Source organism: Typopeltis vanoorti, chromosome 15 (assembly GCF_054136105.1).
Source record: "Typopeltis vanoorti isolate ZY-2024b chromosome 15, IOZ_Tvanoo_1.0, whole genome shotgun sequence".
Taxonomy (NCBI): domain Eukaryota; kingdom Metazoa; phylum Arthropoda; class Arachnida; order Uropygi; family Thelyphonidae; genus Typopeltis; species Typopeltis vanoorti.
This window is the reverse complement of record NC_143563.1, coordinates 104,333,378-104,351,676: the sequence shown is the minus strand read 5'-3', so window position 1 is coordinate 104,351,676 and position 18,299 is coordinate 104,333,378. Positions and strand designations below refer to the sequence as shown.

The 18,299-nt window shown below is 35.2% G+C and overlaps 1 protein-coding gene across 1 annotated transcript in view; it reads right to left on the bottom strand.

The window, feature by feature from the left end:
* Window positions 1-17,219, bottom strand: part of LOC150099051 (neuron navigator 2-like) — a 636,174-nt gene extending 618,955 nt beyond the window's left edge. The window contains exon 1 of the mRNA XM_090405801.1: window positions 17,136-17,219. Coding sequence (XP_090261927.1) covers window positions 17,136-17,219 — 84 coding nt within the window. The remainder of the gene's footprint in view (window positions 1-17,135) is intronic.
* Between the last annotated feature and the right edge of the window lie 1,080 nt (window positions 17,220-18,299).

Sequence of the window (18,299 nt, the reverse complement as noted above, 5' to 3'; positions counted from 1 at the left end):
TGTAGTCAAGAGTGAGTCATGTAATTTTTTAAGGTCCCTCCGGAATATAATATGCAAGGTGTATCAGTCTGCTTTTGGCCCTTGGCGTAAAAACCCAGCCGTAAAAACTTAGACTACTTCCAAAGAAAACGAATAGAGATGCACGCCATACTTTATCGCATGTATTTTTAAGTAACTGAAGGGCTTGTTTCCTTCGCAGTCAGAATTAGTTCTGCTGACTTAAATCTATTCGTGATCAGAGGCAATTGAGTTTGCAGAGCCAGACATAAAAAGTAATGTGTGTGCACAGCTTAAGGTGAATTAAGGAAACATCTGTTATCTCTCTGTACATAAATCAATAATCAATTTTCAAATTGCAGAAGCAAATATTTCTTTCCAAAGTATTATCAGAAGAAAAGAAATATTTGGCCAACCCTTTTTCCTTAAAAAAAAAAGTGTAGTGTTACTCAATGTAATTAGCCATTACTAAGGTAACGTGACCGAATGGTCTCATTTTTAAGCAGTGTCCTCCGATAGTCAATGTGTTATCAGCTATCAGGAACTGCATGTTAGAATAATGCAGTGTCCCAAATTTTGCACATAGACGTTACTAACTATGACTTATATTCAATATTTTTAAGATTACTTAAAAGCCTTAAAAACATAAATACAAAATGAAAATAGAGTGGAATCCTCAAACGATTTCTCAACATAATCCTTCCTCACTTTCAATATATTTTCGCCGCCATGTGACGAAGTTTCCCTAAGCCGTCGTAGAAAAACTCTTCCGTTTTATTCTGAATCATTTTCCAACTTCTGCTTCGATCTGTTCGTTGGTCATTTTCAAAATGCATATTGAGGTGAGTTAGGATGGAGCAAGCTATAATGAATGGTACATTTCCTCTACAGCCCGGACTTGATTCCATTGGACTTCAGGTTATTTCCTAAATTTAAGACACATCTCAGAGGCAATCCATTTTGAGAATGACGAAAAGAACAAAGCAGAAATGAGAAAATGATTTCGAAAGTTTTTTTTTTTTACTGCAGTGGCTTCGAAAATCTTACTAGGTGAAGAAAACGCATTGAAAAAAAAAAGGGGGGGGATAATTATGTTGAGAAAGACAATATGAAAACTGACTTAGTTAAACTATCTTTTCTCTGTTATTTTGCATCTCCTCTGGGTGGGGAGCTATCAGAATGGAGGTATTACTTTTCAAACGCCTTATTTTGTATTCTGTAGGAGCAAAGAACTCATTACTTACACACGGTGGGTAACATTTCCCACTTTCTTCAGACAAGCGAACTCATACAAAACTATGACGGTCGAGTAAACTATAGAATTTCTGCTAAGAAAAAATAGATCAGTGGTTTTCAATGGGAGCGCTGCCCCCCATTGAAAGTAGTTTTAGAACTTCGCGGAAGCGTTTGATTTACTATTGGGATAATTTAACCTTCATCTTAGGTAAATGCAAATTTCTTTAGTTACAGTTCAGTGTACGATATCCTCTTGGAAGGTCTCGGAGTTGCAGTAAACGATTTAAAAAAAAAACATTTTTATTGACGTCTCCTTTCTCCCCACTCGACCGTTAAGCACAATTACGAATTGGTTGTACAAGAAAGAAAAATTATCCACTTTCAATTTTAAGTGCTTTTATAAAAAGCTCTTTCTTTATTCTGCTAAGAAAGAATTAATTATGCAAGTGTAATAAATTGCTCTTAGCACGTACTTTTTGTAATTAGACGTTTTTTTAATGACGCTGTTTTATTGATCAAGTGACAGTGACGTGACGCAATTTGCACGAAGAAAAGTTGGGGAAGAAAATGTTCAGTTTCAGTGAGTTCGATGAACAGGACTCCTGCTTTACAGATTAAACAATCCTTTTCATGTTACCTCAAGCCTTCAAATAAGGAAGAAGACATCTCAATAGGCAACGAAAATCATTTATTACCTTGAAGTATTTTGACAAATAAATCCCTGCCAAACTAGCATTCAAATGTCGGGAGTAAAGCAGTGATGTTAGCCACTGAGCCAGAGAAACAAATCAAGAAATAAAAAATCAGTTTAGGGACATTTCTCTCTTAGATTTTTATCGCTTCTCACTGATTATTATGACAAATATCTCACTGCACTTTAGTCGCTGCATGCTAATCAGATCAAGTGGTTCGGCTCTATTAAATTCAGTATGAGTTATGAAATCTGATGGATTTTCTCCCTTTCGCTTCCTGAAAAAAAACTGAAACGTTCCTGGGATATTTGAAATATTTTAATATAATCTGTATATAAAAATCTCTTAAATTTTTTCTATCCCTATAAAATTTTCTTATTCCTTTTCTCATAAGATTTCTTTAGGTTCGAAGTTTAGTATCTGTAAGTAGCTTTGTTCCTTTAGTGAGAGATCTGTCCTTCTAGACTTCAGAGATATCCCACTGTGGTTCTACTATTACTGATCTGATTTCTTCTGAACAGAAGTTCACATTGGTAATGGATTCCAGCTACTTAAATCTGCTATCTTCAGTCGTTGCTTCATTACGGGTACTAAGTACTAAGACCGAATTTAAGGCCTATATATAATCTAATTTATTAATCTGTCGAGGATTAGTCCTAATTCTTCCCTGTATTACTGCACCTCAGGCTGCTGACCTATTCGCCACTTATCCTAATTCGTGTTTTCAGCTCATCCTACACGCTTATGTCTTCAGCATAAAAATTCTGAACAGGCGAAGAGAAAGTAGACATCCTTGCCTACCTAAGTGTAATCAGTTAATCCAACATATATTCTTACTGTGGCTTCTTGCTCAGTGCACAAGGTAGCTACTACCAGCCTGATAACATTAGTTTCATTACCGTCCACAATTTTACATGATAAATCAAAAGCTTTCGAGTATTCGTTTGAAGCACATTGCATGAAGTCTATACTTTTCAGTGATCTGACCTCTGGCACACTTTCCTTTCCCGAAACCTGCCTCTTTCTCAAACATCTTGGCCTCAGTCCTATTTAGTGAAATCTTGCTTGAATGAGAGATTAGTTGTGAAATAGTTTTTGCAGCCCTACATATCTCCCTTGTGCAAAAAGGTATGAATAATGACTTTTTCCAGTCTCTAGGCCATACTACCGTCTTCATATTCAGTTCTTATAATCAATCAAATTCTTATAATCAATCTATGAAACATTCATTCCTTCGCATCCCATGTAGTATCTTGATTAACTCTGCTGAATTCCATCTGCACCGGGGCCTTATTAAGCTCCTTAACTGCTCTTTCAACTTCGTGCCTAAATGGAGGTGGTCCCAATTCAAGATACGCTTAGGAAAGGGTCTCTTCCAAATTTTCCCCATTTTCTCTGCTGCATATTCCTCTCATTACTGTATCTCTTGATATGTTTTTCTACGTCCCTGATGTGAACTTAGACTTGTGCTTAAGATCACGAACTAACCAAAATATTATTTTGTAGGTGTTCAGGACATGTCCTTTTGTCTTATGTGTTTTCTGACTTCTCTTTGGTCTCCGTGTCTTTTGCTTCTCCATTCTCCTCTTTTTGTTTGATCACATGTTCATTCTGAGATCCATGTGTTCTGGTCTCCTAATTGAGCTTAGATGTTTCTTGGCTGTATCTTCTATTATAACCTCAACTCTCTCTCTCCTCGAATATTTCAGGAGTGGTCTTATCATTTTCCAAAAGAACATTCAAAAGAACAATTATTATGAAGTTTCTTCTGTGAAGCTTCTGGAGATTGCTTTGCCATCCAGTCTAGTGGAAATGGACTGTCTTGGAAGCTTTCAGAGTCTCGGTATTACCTTGGTTCTTACCAGCTGATGTCTGTTCAAAATTCTGCTCCTGAACAAATGCGTGCATCAAAAGATGCTTGTTTTGCACAGTTTCAGTGCCTTGATATAATCAATCTGATGCTTTTGCCTATCAGTGTTTGATGTTCAATTGTAGGTACGTCATGAATGTTGAAGTGGGTATAAGCAATAACTGATACCAAACTTAATCTGATAGCATGGGCAAATTCCAACAGTCTTGAATCACCAATGTTACATTCTTTCAGACCAAAAACATGTTACACTTAGGCCTAATTGTCGCATTGTCCCACTTTTGGACCAAAGTCCCCTAAAATGAAGAGAACATCTCTTTTTGGCTGGCAGACCAAACAATCTGTACATTTCATAGAATGCCTCACTATCAGGCCTATCTGTGTAGGGTTCATAAACCACCACGACTGATACATTGGTAGGATGAGACTTAAGTCTAATAACATATATCCTGCAATTTATGTTAAAACACCATGCGATATTTTGACTCTCCCTTTAATAATGAACTAGTTCGCCATTCATCCTTCTGAATTGATCTTCTCCATTCCATTTGGTCTATGTAATTCCCAGGATCATTTATGTACCTTTTCATCCATCTACAGGCAGGCAACGTTAAGGGTTCCTATCTGAAGACCGAGGACATTCCATGAACCTATGTAAAGTTAATCTCTGAAGTTAATTCCGCGTCTTCAGTGTCCCTCATTCACAGTAACACTGACCAATTGGAAACTAATATACTTCTTGAACAGGACCTTTGTCTAAACCTCAAAAATGGTTGATTATTCTGCTCGACAGCGATGCAACATAAAATTCGTTATAAGATCCGATCATAATAAATTTTTTGAGTGAAGTTCCTACAGGAAGACGGGGTAGATTTGCAGAGGCCCTTTTCTCTGACTGGGTGAAATACCCACTGAGCCCATTGGTACACGGCTTTTTATTCTTAATAACATTTTAAGGCTTCCATCACCGGAGGGACCTGAAAGAAGTGGTTCATCTCCCTGGCAGTCTGCGAAGACATAAAATAAAGCTTAAGTGGTTATTGACTGAGGTTAATTATTAACGGCATTATAATGCTTATGTTGTGAGTATTAAATTTTTTGTACTTATATGGTAATTCAACGATGACTATATTGCAGCTAAAGAAGATTTTAACTCAGGCAGATTTCTAACGAAGGCCGAACGATCGTAGGGCTCTTTATTAGCGCTTTTCACCCTCATACGGTGGTGACAGGGTTTTCCTTCCAGAACTGTCCTCCAAAAGTTAAATGAAGTTAAAACTGCCTCTTCTAATCCTTGTGTGGAATAACAGGCGTTAGAGAATTTTATTCCGATATAGTTAAAAAAAAATTCTTTTCTAGAAAAAAGACCTGTTCCTCTCAAATAATTTCGTGTTCATTCAAGGAAATAAACTGGCAAACTGGCCAGTTTATTTCCTTGAATGAACCATCTGGTATTTACAAATAGTCAAATGAAGGAAGTCAACTTTTTAAATAAACGAGTCTTCTAACTTCATTTCATATTTCTCTAAATGAACATTGATCTATTTCATTTAGAGAACTCAAAAGGACTCATATTTGTAGTCTAGTCTTTGATTAACTGCTTTAATTCTAACGCAACTCTCAGATCCATAAATTAAAACTGGCTTGAACACTGTTTAGTGCACGGATAGTTTATAATTTTGACTAATTTCTCTCATTCCATATACAGTATATTCAAATGATATCAGCTTTACTTATTCTGGTGACTATTTCCATATTTATCTTGCCATCTTCACAAAAAATTATGCCTGAATACTTGAAATATTTCACTTCAGCATACGTTTTTATGCTGTCTTTTTAACTGCTGATTTCGTGTTAAACTTGTAACAGCAGTTATTCAGTTTATTTGGCGATTCCAGCAGACTTGCGTATTTCAGTGTATAACATCATCTGTATAAAGTAAATAACTGAGACTAACATCTCTAATTTTGAGATTGGGTTAATGCCACTTTTCTTCATAACGTGATCCATATAGATGATGAATAAGGAAGGAGATAATGTGCATCCTTGTCTTACACTGTACTTCCTTGAATGCTAACTGCTGAGTTACAACTTAAGTGCAGAGTATGAATTTTTTTGATGCATCCTGCTTACATTATATAACTGGTATTTTGAACAGTTTTTCTTTTGGCACCTTGTCATATGACTTTTCTACAGAAGTTTATTTAGAGCTGAAACACTGCTTCTGTGAGATAGAGGCTAAAGTGAATCACTAGGGGACCGATCATTTATCCTTCGAATTACTTTTCTCTGAACACAATCGAGAATTTTGGGAGATGCTAGTTGCACCACCCAGAACATGCGAACAGTATTATAAACATCGGCGGAATTGAAATTTTTGTGGTTAATAGTTTGGTGGGTGAAAAGTAGAGCAAGGATGATTGATATGAAATCCCTTGTTGCGAATTTTTTTTTCCAACAAACTCAAATTTTGCAGTCTTCATATTTATCTTCTATATTCTTATTTCTCTTCCCATAAATTTTTGTTTAGCTACTTTTACACATTGCTTCAGCTTCAAGTTTTTCTCTGTATTCCAGATCTAGGAGCACATGCTGACTTGCTTGCTAATAACTGATGGTACTCGTTCTTCTTTTCCAAGACTATATTTTTAAACTTTCTGCATTCACCTGCGATTCCTATCCTTGCCGAATCAGTGTTTCTTCAGTCTTTCACTGTCTCCAAGTTTTGATTCTTGTCTTCAAACTTGTTCGTCTGTTACTATTTTTCCTTCTGGATATTAAAATCTACAGTTCACCAATGAAAGCTGTTCAACTTTGGCTTTTTTTGAAATTTTATAATTTTTGTAAATATATTTTTTTTATAATATTAAATTAGTTCTTATCTCGCTCAATACTGAAATGGTGATCTCTTCATATTTCAAATTCCTTGTATTTTTAGTTCGTATTTTCTTTTTTAATGAAAGCTCAAATTCTCTTTTTATCTATAAATTTTTGAGCTTTTTCAATATTTTTAAATGATATTTCTTAGCATAAAAGTGAGGCCTCTGTAAAGTAATAGTGACAACGGCTTTGGCTGAAAAAACATGGATTTGATTTTCATCGTTGTGCGAGAGCTACATTTCAAATGGCTTTTTGACTAAGGATGTGTTAGCCAATATACGTGGTCGAAGGATTATTATGGAATCTAGGATTTTTCATTTCGCATAACATGAAACTTGGCCAGAGAAAATCCGCAGTGTACATACATAATCATCATAACACTAATTACGGGTATTCACCATATTGGTCTGTTCCGGTCTCATTATCCATTCAATATCCTTTTTTGAGGTGTATCCTGCCTTCTCTTTCCAATTGGCTTATATTTTAGTATTTGTTTGGGATACTGGGTGTTGACCATTCGGTTTGCATGTTCAATCCATTTTTGTTTATAATTGTTTAGGTTTTCTTCTATTGATTTTGTTTTTAGTACTTTTAAAATGTCTTCGTTCCTTCTTTTTTTTTTTTTTTTTATCTGATGTGTATTTTGCAGTTCTTCTCATAAATCTCATTTCACATACATAATACACAGGCTTAACACCGGTCTTGCAGCCTTGGAGTAATGAAAACAAATCACCACTCGTACAAAATTGCAGTTGTCGATTTTGATTTTAGTTTTTTTATGGTTCTTCATTCTCTCCATTTTAGCTTTACTAAATGGGTATTAATTTATGGTAGGATATAAGTTTCACTGTCCTATCTGTTGATACTAGCGACTTTGTTATTTGAAGTCTCAAGCGGCAAAAGAATCCAATTAGGGTTGAAGCTTATGTACTCCCCTCCACCGATGATATTTTCTTGAAAGTGAAAAAGAAAAATTTGGAACATGAACCATAACAACTGTTTGTTGTATCTCGTGTTCAGCCTTCTACTAATGCATGGTAGGCAAATTTATCTTCAAATTTATATTCCCTGTCAAGACCAATGCTGCCTACAAGACTAGATCGTGAAGATGCTCATTTAAAAGTCCAATGAACCCCACTTTTATATCATTTGTTATAATTCTTCTATGCTATTCATTGAATTGAATTGTTCTTCTATGCTATCCAGTTTATAGTAATTACAGAGGCTGGTGGAGAAAGTAGTACGATAGAAATCCACCCTGTTTTATTTGAAAGAGTTAGAGGTCAACATGTATACATAGAAATAGGGAACTTGAAATTCTTGTATAATGTAAATTTTCACCACTAATTCTATCCATAGCTTTGCCGACAATAGCACACTCCATTAATAATAAGCTTTCGACAAACCATATTAGTTTTCAGACACCCAAGCTTTAACATCATCTGCAACGAATGTCTTAAAAACTGATCTACATACCATCCTGTGGGACAAGAACATGTGTGTATTACCCTCAGTAATACACGAATCACCTTAGACAGAATTAAATCTCTCTCACTTTCCCACTCCTTGAACTGACATTTACCACTAGATATTGTCTGGAGGTGAGCAACTCGGCTCATAGATGACTGTTCCTTCTCAGATGCAATGTTTCAGCTCTATATCTCTTTTACAGGTATTTTCATGTCCACTACTGCAGTGACCATGGAACAACCACCTCCAACTTTCTCTATCCTTAGTTGCACTCAATACCACAGCAGTGCCACATGGTGGCACTGCTGTGGTATTGGTTCCTTTATCTGTCGTGGGTGGGATAAATTATATATAAAATTAGAGGATGCTTGTCAATTCTTAAAAAGGTCTTGAGGTTTAAATAACCACTTAAAACATTTCACTATCTTGGTCTGCCTTTTCCTAGTTTTTTTTTTTTTTTTTTTTTAATATGTAGCCGAAGACGAGCCTCTGTAGCTCAGCCGGTATAGAAGAAGCCCTTAGGTCGGAAAGACCTGGGTTCGATTCCCGTCCATGATGTGAAGAACCTTTATCTGGTCTCTTTCGACTAAAGGTGAGTTAGCCGGTCTCATACGGAGATAGACGGTTTTTTTTTCACCTGGAAACAAGGGTTTTTCTTCCCTCAGAACAGGGAAACCGCCCCGTGAATCCACGTATCTAAAGACATAAGACACTTCTGGAATAAGGATTAACCGACCTATTCCATATGATTTTCGATTCAGAATGCCTGAACGGTGAAATGTGGGTCTACGCGTGAGCGTAAATCAGGACTTGAAGACATGTCTGCCTAAGACGAAATGTTTAAAAATATTTGGATTTTTTTTTCTTATACGAGTCAAGTTACTAAATGCAGGATGAAAATTGCTATTTTTTAAGACTACCTGGTTAGCAGAGTGGCTATCGTCTTTTCTCTCCAACCTACAGGATGTAGGTTTGAATTTCACTTTGGCATGGATATTTGTGAAAATCGTTAGGTGGTAAATGACTTTCGTTTTCCGGTGTGACTACCATCACCTTAAGCTTATTGTAGGCATGAAATGATTTGAAAAAGTTCCATTTTAGTATAGAGTGAAGTCCTCGAAAATTTAATCACTGACCTATCTACGGTATTATACTATTCAATGTACTAGATATTAATCAAACTTACTGCGTGATTGACAAAACAATTTGCATAAACATCAACTAGTGTCAAAAGTCACGCAAATTCTCTATGGAATGGAAAATCTGAAATGAAAATAGCTAAAAGAAAATTCCTATGAGCCAGAATCACCAGAACTAAGAAGTTATACAGTGTCACCACAACATTGTTACACCTGATATCTTGAGAATGTAGAATTCTCAGCTATCATGGTGTAACATGAAGAATAAATAAATTAAAAACCCTGCATAAAAGATAATAGATGAATTATTTAAAAGAAAAAGAAATATTCTTGCATCCAATAAAATATAAAGGTGTTCGTTAAACTAACTAACAAAAAGAGAGAATATATTGATGTTGTGATATGATATAAAAGAGAAATTTTAACTAAATAAGACAGAAAAGGATTAGTCATAAGAAATGGTATGTGAGAGGCTAGAGATTAAAATATTAAGTGAATTCATAGAGAAATTTTGGGAAGGGGATTAAGTTAGAGGCTAGCAAAAGAAAAACAGACTATCGCTCAGGTCCGATTCCCGGATTGAGACATCGATACGGGCTCGCCGACCAAAGGGTATTTGGCAGAAAACGCCACCCTAATTGGTCGGTGAAGAAAAATCAAGTAGGGGGCGGAGAAAAGAAGTTAAAGAAAGGTGCCGTTAGGAGAGCAGGTATAAAAGGGTTGGACCCCCCCCACGAGGCTTTTTAGACTTTTGGTTTTTGGTTTTGGTTCTGTTCCAGGAGAGTTCTTCGCGAGCTCCTTCGTATAGGTTCCACGGGGTTTTCCTGAGTGGCGAGTCGGAGTTATATCTCCACCGTGACAACACGGAAAGAAACAAAAGTGAGCGGGATTTCGATTCCGTATTTCCTATGTAAGAAGCGAAGAAGAATATAGTCAAGGAAAAGAAAGCATATTCTTTGTGTTTCAACTTCAGTGACAACCACGAAAAAGGGAAAGCTGTAAAGAAATCGATATCCACGTCGCGAGTTGTACAGCCGTTACATAGATGATTCAAAGTGTGTCCTAAGTTACGAGAGGTTAAGACCGCGTAAACATAGTTCTATTCCAAGAGGAACGTAGGAGAACCAGATTATCGGAGAGGTTACACCAAGATAGTTCGATCAGAAAAGGTAGAGGCCCATATGGAAAACTCAGGAAAGAAAGGTACTGTAAATTATATCTCGTGTTAACTAAGATCCGTCTGTATTAGTTATCATTATTCTAATACTGAACTGTTGAAGTGACCAAGAAAACAATACTAGGACTTTAGTATCTGACAGAATATATTAAAAGTAAGCTGGCTAGTGTTAATGTTATATGAGTAATTAAGTGTCCTGAGAATTTTGCATGTCTATTATATTGTATAAGAAAGTTTAGATGTCATAGTTATGTGTTAATGCAGTAAATGGTTTAGTTAAGCTACTTAAGTTTGGATAGTTAAATAGTGTGAATTAATCTTATATGTCCATGTCATATGAAGTTATGTGTTGAATGTGTATAGCGGCATGATCGTAATACCCATTATAGGATCATAGCTTAATTATTTATGATAAGCTAATGTCAGTTTGTAAATATTTAGTATAGCATTGAATTGAGTAATCACTAAAATTTGAATTGTACCATGTTAAGGAATTTAATAAACCTTTTGTCCAATGATAAAACAGTTGTCTGAAATTGCTGTCCAATGCACCACTTGAAAAATTACGAACCTAATCATGCGGGAAATTAATGTGTTAAGAAACGAGATAAAGTGTCACGCTGCAACATAGTTTCACTTACAGACATATTTTAGTTCTTTCTCCTTGTTTTTGTATATAACATCTTAAACTAAATGTCTCAAAAGGCGCAGCATAATACAAATATTAGGGATACTAAGGGGAGAAATAACTTAAGTATAGGTAAACATTTTGGTGATATCTCGAGCATAGATAATAGTAGAACATAGATAAGAGGAAATTACTGGATAGAATAAAAATCATAAAATGGGACACAACAACATCCTGGTGAGACTGATTGAAGTGCATTTTTTAAACATGTCAAAGAATAGCTTTATAAAACAAGAAAACCTAAACACATTTATGAAAATGTTAGCCGATATTTAGTTATCTAGCTTATTAAAGTTAAATGACTGACAGAGCATTAAATACTTAACAGAATATATCTTAGATACATATACACCACTTTGAACATTTTCATTGTATCATATTTGCATCTTCTAATCCGTGTAGACGTTAAGGCGATATAATATAAGAAGAAAACAATGATGTTGCATTAAAGCTATCACTATTTGAAGAATAGAGTTACGTTATGGGAAAAACCTTGGAACTTGTGTAATCTTTCATGACTCGTATGAAGTAGTGAAGATGATTCTTTTTTATTTTTATATTTAGCTACTGAAATGTACCAACTAGAAACCTGTTAATGAGCCTACTAATAAGTATTTTCAGTATCTACTTAAGTACGATCTAAGATAAATGTCTTCCTATCAAGAAGAACCTATCTAGACCTTCGTAAAGGAGAACCTGGAAATGAAACCTGGATCGATATCTCTTCACGACAAACATCTGGTACCTCCTTGAACGCCTAGCCTTCATCTGTACTTCAAATATTACACTGAATGCGCCCTGACTCTCCTTGCGAAGAGAGAAGTATTCCGACGCTAGGCCAAGACAGAGAGACGTAGCTCCTACAGCGTGACATGCATACAAAACTAAGAGAACTAGAAGCATGGCAAAATATCATGCTTATATGAAGGGGAAAAAAATATACAAAATAAAGTTTTGAAAGATAAAAGCAACAGGGCAAGAAGATTATGAAACGAATACTTTTCCAATGAATATCAAGTAATGGTATTGATGTACTTATTTAATAAAAACAAAAAGTGGAAAAAGAAGAATCGGAAGACCAAGAAAGAGATGGCATGAGACCGGAACAGACCACATGGCCTAAATTCCATGTTAGGAAGAAGAAGAATATTTAATAAAAACTTTTGCCATTAAGAAAGCACGATGGTTTTCTCATATTAATTCTTCGGCTTCCAGCAAAAATTCTAGATTCCTAACATCAAATCAGTCGAACATAGAAATTGTCAAGAACGTACTTTTCTACGTATCTTGACAATTTCGATATATCTCGAAAATATTTCCCCGAGACACTCGTTTCATTTAGAAAAGGCATCCTTTTGATGTTCATAAACTAAACTAAGCTAAACTGTGCCAATGTTCTGCCAAATGTTGCGAAACTAACAAACGATTTCAAGAACAATTTTCTTCTGACGATCAAATTGAGTGCACAATATTCTCTTTACAAACAGGAACTGCAGCGCCCCCTTCTAACTTTTTTACTTCGATAACTTGGTAAAACGAATCCTAACATGAACAAAACGATTTACGGTTACTATTCGAACTCGAAAGTGTCTACTGTGATCGATAGCGCGCGAAAGACGTTCATTGACGGAAGATATCAGTGTGGGCGCTTCCGCATAAGAATAGTATTCCCCTCTTTTTCCATAGTGGATATATCGAACCGGTTGATATATCCACTATGAGAACCGGTTTCGTTTTTCATATTTAAAGAGTGATTTAAGAAGTGTGCGATAAAGTTTTTGTATTTTTCAGAAACTGCAACAAACAGCAGTTCTTACATGTTTCTTAAAAAGAAAAAAAAAAAAGTTGCTAGAGAGACGTGACATTAAGTAAATTGTTGCCAAATTCATATTTACATTCCTGAAATTAAATTTGTATACGCTGTTCATTTCTATAAACATTTTATCAAATCCGTACAATGAAGTAGTAGATAAATTTAGGAAACACACACTTTTTACCATTATTCTACATGCAGACTATTTTTTGACTCGCATAAGGTTGTAAACCTATGGTTCTGTATATAAGTAATGTGGGAGGAATATGGATTTTTTTTTTTTTTTTTAATGAATAAAAGATCATTTTTGTGAACTAATACGTGGGCCGGCGGTCTCATATCGAGCATCTTCTCTCACCTAAGTGCAATCATAAAGATCCATAAACACGGTGGGAATTCGAACTCGAAGGATGTTGGTTAGAAAGCGGCTAAGTCAACCACTAGGCGAACATGGCCGGCTACTTATGTATACGTCTTATATACTCGTAAGAAGTTATTTTTTTATTATGAATTTCGAAAAAAAAAAAAAAAAAAAATCCTGAAAGTGGATAGGAAGTTAACTGATGTCTAATGTAGAACAAACAAAATTAATGGAAAACATAGGAATAAGAAAATGTACTTAAATACAAACCAAGATCAAGTGTGATCACATAGAAAAGCAGCACAGGTCTTGAGCTTCAGCTTGTTGCGTCTTCGATACTTCAAAGCAGGCAGTCTGTTTTTTTTCTCCTCTCTCTCTCTCGTTTGTGTGTTATTATTTCGTTTTCTTATTTTGTATGTTATTACTATTATTTTGCCCATAATTATGTTAAATAAAATGGATTTGAAGAATGACCTTGTCTGATCCCTTTCCTTATAGGGATTTTCTGTGTATTTGTGTTACGATAATCATAACATATTCATTTTTTCTGTATATCTTGATCATTTCGATGATTAAATGTGGTGTCATCTTTCTTAGTGCTACTACTTTCAGGGCATCCTCTAATCCGAGTTTGTCGAAAACTCAGTCAATGAAACTCAAATATTGGTTTGTTAAATTCTATTTGCTTTATAAAAAATAAAACATCAGTACATGACCTTCCGTTACGGAATCTTTGTTATTCGTCATTATAATTTAGTCTTGATTCCATTTCTTATTTAATAATTTTTGTTCATATTTCTAGAGTAGTGCACAATAAGTTTATTCCTCGATAGTTTTTGGGTTCGAATTTTGTTCCCTTTTAAATATTGGTGTTGTAATGTTCATTCTATATTCTTTATGGAACTGTCTTTTCTTAAAGATATATTTAATTAAATTTCTCATGTTTTTATCTCCACATTTTAGCATTTAGTTATAAAATCCATCAGTTCCAGCTGATTTATTATTTTTAATTGTAAAATTACCGATTCTATTCAACTTATTATTTCTACTTCATATAATTCGTAAAAATACTTTTCTCCATTATTCTTTTTCTATGTAAATCTTTCTCCACACTTGTTTCCTGTGTGAACATTTTCAATCAAAGTTCGTTTCATTTTGTTAAATTAGTCAAAATCCTCCTCCCTCCCCCCTCAGGGGAATTTTAACCATTCTTGTAACTTTTGTTTCCACCGTAGACTGGTCTGAACCACTTTTCCAGAAGACACCGTTTCAGTGAAATTGGCTATAGCACAACCGGAAATTTGAACTTCAATATTTTGCAATGGGAAATACATTCAGTATTACAGTTCGATGCATATGGGTAATAAAGAAAAATGGAAAGCCTTTAATTCATCTATAGATCAGAGCTTAAAAAGCCATCATATATATATATAATTAATTTTAATTATTTTGTTATTCTGCATCAGAATTTGAGAGTTATATCAATTTTCCACAATTATATTTAAATCAAATGTGGTATTTTCTTGAATTAAAAAGTAAATGAGACAGACGTAACGGCTAATTGTCGTTGCTTTTCGACTATTTTATCGCTGTAAATCATAAAAATTAGTTAATATATCAATATCAACACGATCTGAATATTACTAGCATTTGAAATCTCTCTTGAAAAAGTCATGACGTAGCGGTTTCTTGGAAAACAACCTTACCGAATGTAAAGAAGGAACTACCCTACAATCCCAAATCGATCGATGCATTCAACGGACGCCAAGAATAACCGGAGTCACACTTGCTTGTCGAGGGAAGTAACAAGAGATATCACAAGGAAAGAAAAAAAAGTGGATAAAAATTGGTTCTTTTTGACCTTCCCAGCTGTTCGTTCTAATCTGTAATGATACTAAAATGATGAAGAAAATAATCTCTAGCACTGTATTTTCTAGTAGAGTATACACAAGAACTGAGGCTAAAACCGGAAGAAACTTACGAGATGTGGTTATAAGCAAGTTTGGAAAATTCTCAAGCAACTAAAACGGTTAGTTATTGCCCATATAAAGAGCAGCCCAGTTGCATTTACAAATGAGAAAAACCATGTGGATAATATTGATCTTTTTTGGGTGGTGTGTATGGGAGAGGATTAATTAAAATTAAAGATGTTGGTATTGGGGAGGACAACGGCTTGAAGACAGGAGCACACCGGGTTCTATCGAAAAATAACCAACAACACTGGACCAATGGTTTCATACATAGAAGGTGATGACATCATATTCATCGGTTTCATAGTTAAAGTTTAACTATCTGCAGTGTCAAACAATATGATTATAACCATTATTCAGGAGAGAAAGCTTTTAATTATTTATTTAACTGTGGCATAAAATTGAATTTTTCAAAATATTCCAATGACTGGAGTATTCTCATCAGCCATCTTGATCACTAACTGACATCCATAAAAGCAGGCGAAATCGAGAATGCTGATGAACATCGATTATTGTTGTTCCACCGAATTTAAGCGCATTAGGTTTTCCACAGATAAAGTTTTAATTTCAGTCAAAGTTTCACTAATAAGTTAATCTACATAAGGGTATTTTTCACCTCTATTTCGTAGTATAACAAATTCATTATTATGGAGAAATTCATTTCGGTATATTTCCCAAACCGTTCCACCAATACTTGGTTAGTCTTAAGCATAAACTTGAGGTGGATGCTAAACTTGCTTCCCACCACAATGAAGTATTCATTGGAGAGCAAATTTTTAGAATTGAGTTTTATATTTGACTTCATTTGTATTACTGATGTAGCTATAATACAAAAAAAAAAAAAACTATTCTAAATGTATTTCAATTGTTCTGATTATAATTTCATTACAAAAATCATATTATAAACTGTTATAGTTATTTTGATACTTAAGTTTACTGAACCTTCTTTAAATATTATTGGATTAGCAAAAGAAGATGCCCCTGCTTATATCACGAATTCCACCTGACTTTTGGGAGTGGTTTTTGATTGTTTATGATAATGAAGATATTTATAACCATTTCAGTGTTGTGCCTGTTGATCTCACGTCTTCCCAGAGTATTTAATGATTTATTGTGGTGCTGATGAAAACGTTAATATCTGAAAGCACTGAATTTGCACATTAAGTGAATCAGTAATGACACCAGGTGGTGAGCGTACTGCAGTTATTACATTACGATCTGAATGCTTAATATGAAATAACTATTACAACTCCAAGCCACAATTTGTGGCTCTCTCGTTAGACTGCTAATGAAAATTTAAGCTTAACACACGCTTGTTGCACTTGAAACAAATCGATATAGATGACCTCCATGTAGAAGTAAATAGCATCATATGGCGAGATTGTAATTATAGTGTCTGCACTTACTCGATGGACACTATCGTACTTTTTTTTGTTTTAACTTTATAAAGTAGCTTTCATAAATAGCTAAATCGTAATTAGTGAAATAATTCTTATTAAATCAAGGCAGGAATATCCTAACATTATTTTCATATTCTCCGAAAGCAGGAAATATTCATGCAACACGTTTGCAGGGTCAGTCGATATAGCGAGGCAGTTCTCATAATAGCGGAGTTAGTTGTGAGGGGAGGGAGGTTGTCGGATTGGGATATTTGATGGTATTTATTTATAGTTAAGAAATTTTGCAGCAGTACACGATAATTTAGATTTCTATACACAAAACGGTTCGATGGTTTAAATAGTTAAAATTTACATCGCCTGCATCTCTTAGAATTTCTCAGTTTGATATTTTCCATTAAAAAAAAATGTGCCAATATTTTTTGTGCAACGAAATCTTACATACCTGGATGGCTTCGGGAATTGTGCGTTGAGGTTGACGGCGAGGTATCCTTGACACTTCCTCTTTCTTTGCACTTTTCTTTTCCATCATCAATAAACTAGCCTTCTTGTCATTCTGTTAACTGTTGCATTCACCGTACGGTTCCTTTACGATACAAACATAACCCAAAAAATAATTATTCCCAGGAATTGTTCCCAATTCAGTATCTGGATACGCTCGTGGAACTGCATAACCCTGCATCGCATTGATGCAGCTTCTTATCCGCACTCACCTCATCGTTTTTCTCACTTTACCTGCCTTTCGAGAAATGCGGGTGGAGATACGAAGTACAGTTCGATCATCGAAACGTTATCCGAACCAACAGATGCCAATGCACTTTACACTGCGCGACATCGAGTATCCACTGGCAACGGAAAAACGTGTTACGAGCTGATGTGAACACACGTTACGCCATCCCTTTCTACGTTTCTCGGCAGTCCAGAAAGGAGGGAATGCTCTCCAGCAAGTGACAGACGCCAGGCACGTGACATAAGATCGCCGCAGCGCCACTCTCTTCTGTAAGAGTATTTTGCATAATTTTCTTTATCTTTCTTTATTGATATGAAATTCATTGAACACTTGGAGAAGGTACACGTTACGTACACAGTAAGGGTAGTACATGCGCAGTCATAGTTCTGAAATTCATGCAATGCAAATTTCGTTCGATGCGCTCAGAGGATGTCAATGGAAGCCGGAAGTGGTTACTGATTAACACTCTGTTACTGCAGAAAAGATCCCCTCCCCTCCTCAAGATGATTCTGAATGAAGAGGCAAAGCTGATTCTTGATCATTTGTTAAATTGTTAATAATTTCCTGCTTTATATTCAACAAGTCGGTAACATTTTAAAGTAGAGATACACGAGGAGCTGTTTAACGAAAAAATTTCTACCTTCAACAAATGGGGGGGGGGAAGAAACCATAAACCTGTCTGTATAAGACTGAAATAAAAATTGTTGTATTTCATAACCATAAACCTGTCGTAGAACCTTTATAAAAACCTTGCAACAAGGTGAGGCAGTCGGTTTCATACACAATTTTTTTTCCTTTAAATGTCGCTAAATCTACATTTAAGAAATCCAGGATCACCAACTCGGTGGATTTAATCGCGTGCTTTCCTTGTATGTGAAT